At 42.9% G+C, this 2,831-nt stretch overlaps 1 protein-coding gene across 1 annotated transcript in view; it reads right to left on the bottom strand.

Moving 5' to 3' along the window:
* Nucleotides 1-2,831, bottom strand: part of Axdnd1 (axonemal dynein light chain domain containing 1) — an 80,474-nt gene that overhangs the window by 64,967 nt on the left and 12,676 nt on the right. Inside the window, exons 6-7 of the mRNA XM_050135123.1 lie at nt 1,347-1,403; nt 666-768 (exon numbers count right to left, since the gene is read on the bottom strand). Coding sequence (XP_049991080.1) covers nt 666-768; nt 1,347-1,403 — 160 coding nt within the window. The remainder of the gene's footprint in view (nt 1-665; nt 769-1,346; nt 1,404-2,831) is intronic.

Raw genomic sequence — 2,831 nt, 5'->3', positions numbered from 1 at the left:
CAGGCATACATGCAGACAGAATACTGAAAATACTGTATACATAATAAATAAATATTTTTTAAAAAAGGAAAAATAAAATAAAAACAAGTATAATTAGAGTCTTCCACAGAGTCTTCAGAAATATAATTACATGCCAAATAACAATACTTCAGTCATAACTAAGGTTCTGTAAGGTTAGGGTGGAACTGAAAAATCCCCATGACCTGATATTTTTATTGACCTTCTCTGTCTTGATCAAGGATCCTTACCATGGTGCCACAACTGCTGTGGGGTTATAGCATCTATCCCCACGAGGCTTGTGGGTCTAGGTTTATGTAAATCCCTACAAACATGTTTGCACAGCAACACCACCTAATGACGCCTCTCTCAGAACACATCCCACAACTAAACAACACATAACTATACTAACAGTTGTTGGTGTGGTGCTCACTCTAAGCCAGGCCCTTTCTAAGCATTTAAACATGCCATTCCGTATCACTCACAATCAACCCCATGAGGCAAGTACTATCATTACTTCTAATCAATAGATTAGGAAATTGATGTACAAGCACATGAGATGATTTGCCCAGGGCCACCCACCAATAAATGGCAAATCAGATTCCAAACCAAGCACTGCCTCCCAAGCGCACACTGGTAACCACAGGGCTATTATGACCGGCAGTTACCTTGGTTGGCCCTGCATGCTCCTCACTTTCTACTCCAGCCCGCTCCAGCATGGTGTCCATCACATCACCCAGCTGGATGACTTCTACTCTTTTATTGGGTTTCCTAAATAGCAAAGGACACACTTAGAGAAGAGCGTCTCATCAGGCCATCCTCGGAGGAAAGCAAAATGTCTCAGGAAATATATGAGATACTGAATACTAAAGGCAATTTAAAGGAGTAAGCCCAGATGAACTTATTTAGTGATTTACCAGTAACATGTTTTAAAACAATGAAAATAGTGTAATTTTTTCTTAAAAGAAAAATAATTCTAACCCCAAAGGTGCTATATCACCATATGTTACTATATGTGACAGAAACACATATGTTACTATATGTGACAGAAAAAAGGAGGGGCCATAAACACTAGGCTTCAAGTGCAAGAGAAAGGCAGCAGAGAGATGCCAATGCTTGGTGTACAGAACATAAGCACACATTACAGTGCTTGAGTGCCATGCTATGCATACTATCTGAATATGCAATGGCCACAGGAATACAACTAATGAATTATGTTCTTACAGACAATTATTACCTTGGCTCTCTCTATGACTTGAATGTTTTTGTCTAATAACATACCAAGGAAAGGAAGACATGCATGTGGTTACTTGTTCCGAGAGACACTTTAGAAAGCCCCCTGTACTCACATGGACGGGAAGAGCAGCAGCCTGTTCTCACTGTCTGTCAGCAGGGTGGTGTATTTGCTGCAACAGAGGAGAAAATGCTACTTCAAGAAAACATTCGGGGCTGAAGAAAACATTCTGGTCAGTGGTGGCACACAGGCCCTGGGACAGAGAGAGAGGAGAGGAGGGAAGGGGAGGGGAGGAGAGGGGAGGAAAAGGGAGGAGGAGAGGAGGGGAGGGGAAGGGAGGATGGGAGAAGAGGGCGGACAGTATCTGGCCTGTTCATCAGTTAGCACACCACAGACCGGGCACCTTGGTTGCTAAGAGCCATTGTCCACTAAACCGTGTTCTCTGGAGAAATTGCTGGGAAGTTGTCCGAAGAGTGGAGATGGAAAAAATTACAACAGGACAAACCAAAGACCTGAATGGAATTTAAAAGCTTCGATGTGATTTTAAAAAGGTCCCTTGTGTGCATACGAGATCATCCATAAAAATCCACACAGAGATATAATGACACTGGTCCTATGTGGAACATTGTTAGTAAAGAATATTCAATTCCATTCCCTGATATATCGAAATACAAAAATTTCCTTGATTCATTAAAAAACAAAAGAAAAAAGAAAAAAAAGACATACCAGTATTCCCAACACTTGGGAGGCAGAGGCAGGAAGATAAGATAAACTCATCTCCTCACAGAGAGTTCGAGACCTACCTGAACCACACGAGACTTTTTTTTAAGGCCTTTGAGATGGCTCAACAGGTAAAGGCACATGCCACCAAGCCCAACAATCTGAGTTTGGTGCCTGGGACCCACATAGTGGAAGAGGAGAATTGGCTGCCAAGAGCTATTCTCTGTGTCACCCCCTGAGCACACACACACAAATGCAATCAACAGTTATAACAAAAGTGCCTTTTGGCATTTTCAAAGATGGCCAGGTGACCTTGGGATGTAGCTCGATGGTAGAGCCCTTGCTCACAGGAACAAAGTCCTAGGTTCAACTCCAGTACCAAAAAAGGAGAAAGAAAATAAAAAAAAAAAAAACAACTTTGCAATAGTTAACTGTTATTTTAGAAATTAAAAAAAAACCAAACTTCGTTTTCAAATGCGTACATAGGAATCAGCAAATGGCGCAATGACTCATGTGCAGTCCGGAACCATGCCCTAGAGATGGGCATAGAGGAGGGCTTTCCACTGTCTGTGTGGTCACTGTTCCAACCCCTTCTGTAGCTAAGAATTTGGAATACCAGTGGTGCTGGTGGTGCACACCTTTAATCCCAGCACTTGGGAGGCAGAGGCAGAAGGATCTCTGTGAGTTCGAGGCCAGCCTGCTCTACAAAGTGAGTTTTAGGACAGCTAGGTAGGACTACACAGAGAAACCCTATCTCTGAAAAAGAAGAAGAAGAAGAGGAAGAGGAGGAGGAGGAGGAGGAGGAGGAGGAGGAGGAGGAGGAGGAGGAGGAGGAAGAGGAAGAGGAAGAGGAAGAGGAAGAGGAAGAAGAGGAAGAAGA

Source organism: Alexandromys fortis, unplaced genomic scaffold (genome assembly GCF_014885135.2).
Source record: "Alexandromys fortis isolate MF-2015 unplaced genomic scaffold, M_Fortis_MF-2015_v1.1 scaffold_21, whole genome shotgun sequence".
In the NCBI taxonomy this organism is placed as follows: domain Eukaryota; kingdom Metazoa; phylum Chordata; class Mammalia; order Rodentia; family Cricetidae; genus Alexandromys; species Alexandromys fortis.
The sequence above is the reverse complement of the archived record's forward strand: the minus strand, read 5'-3'. Positions and strand labels throughout refer to the sequence as shown.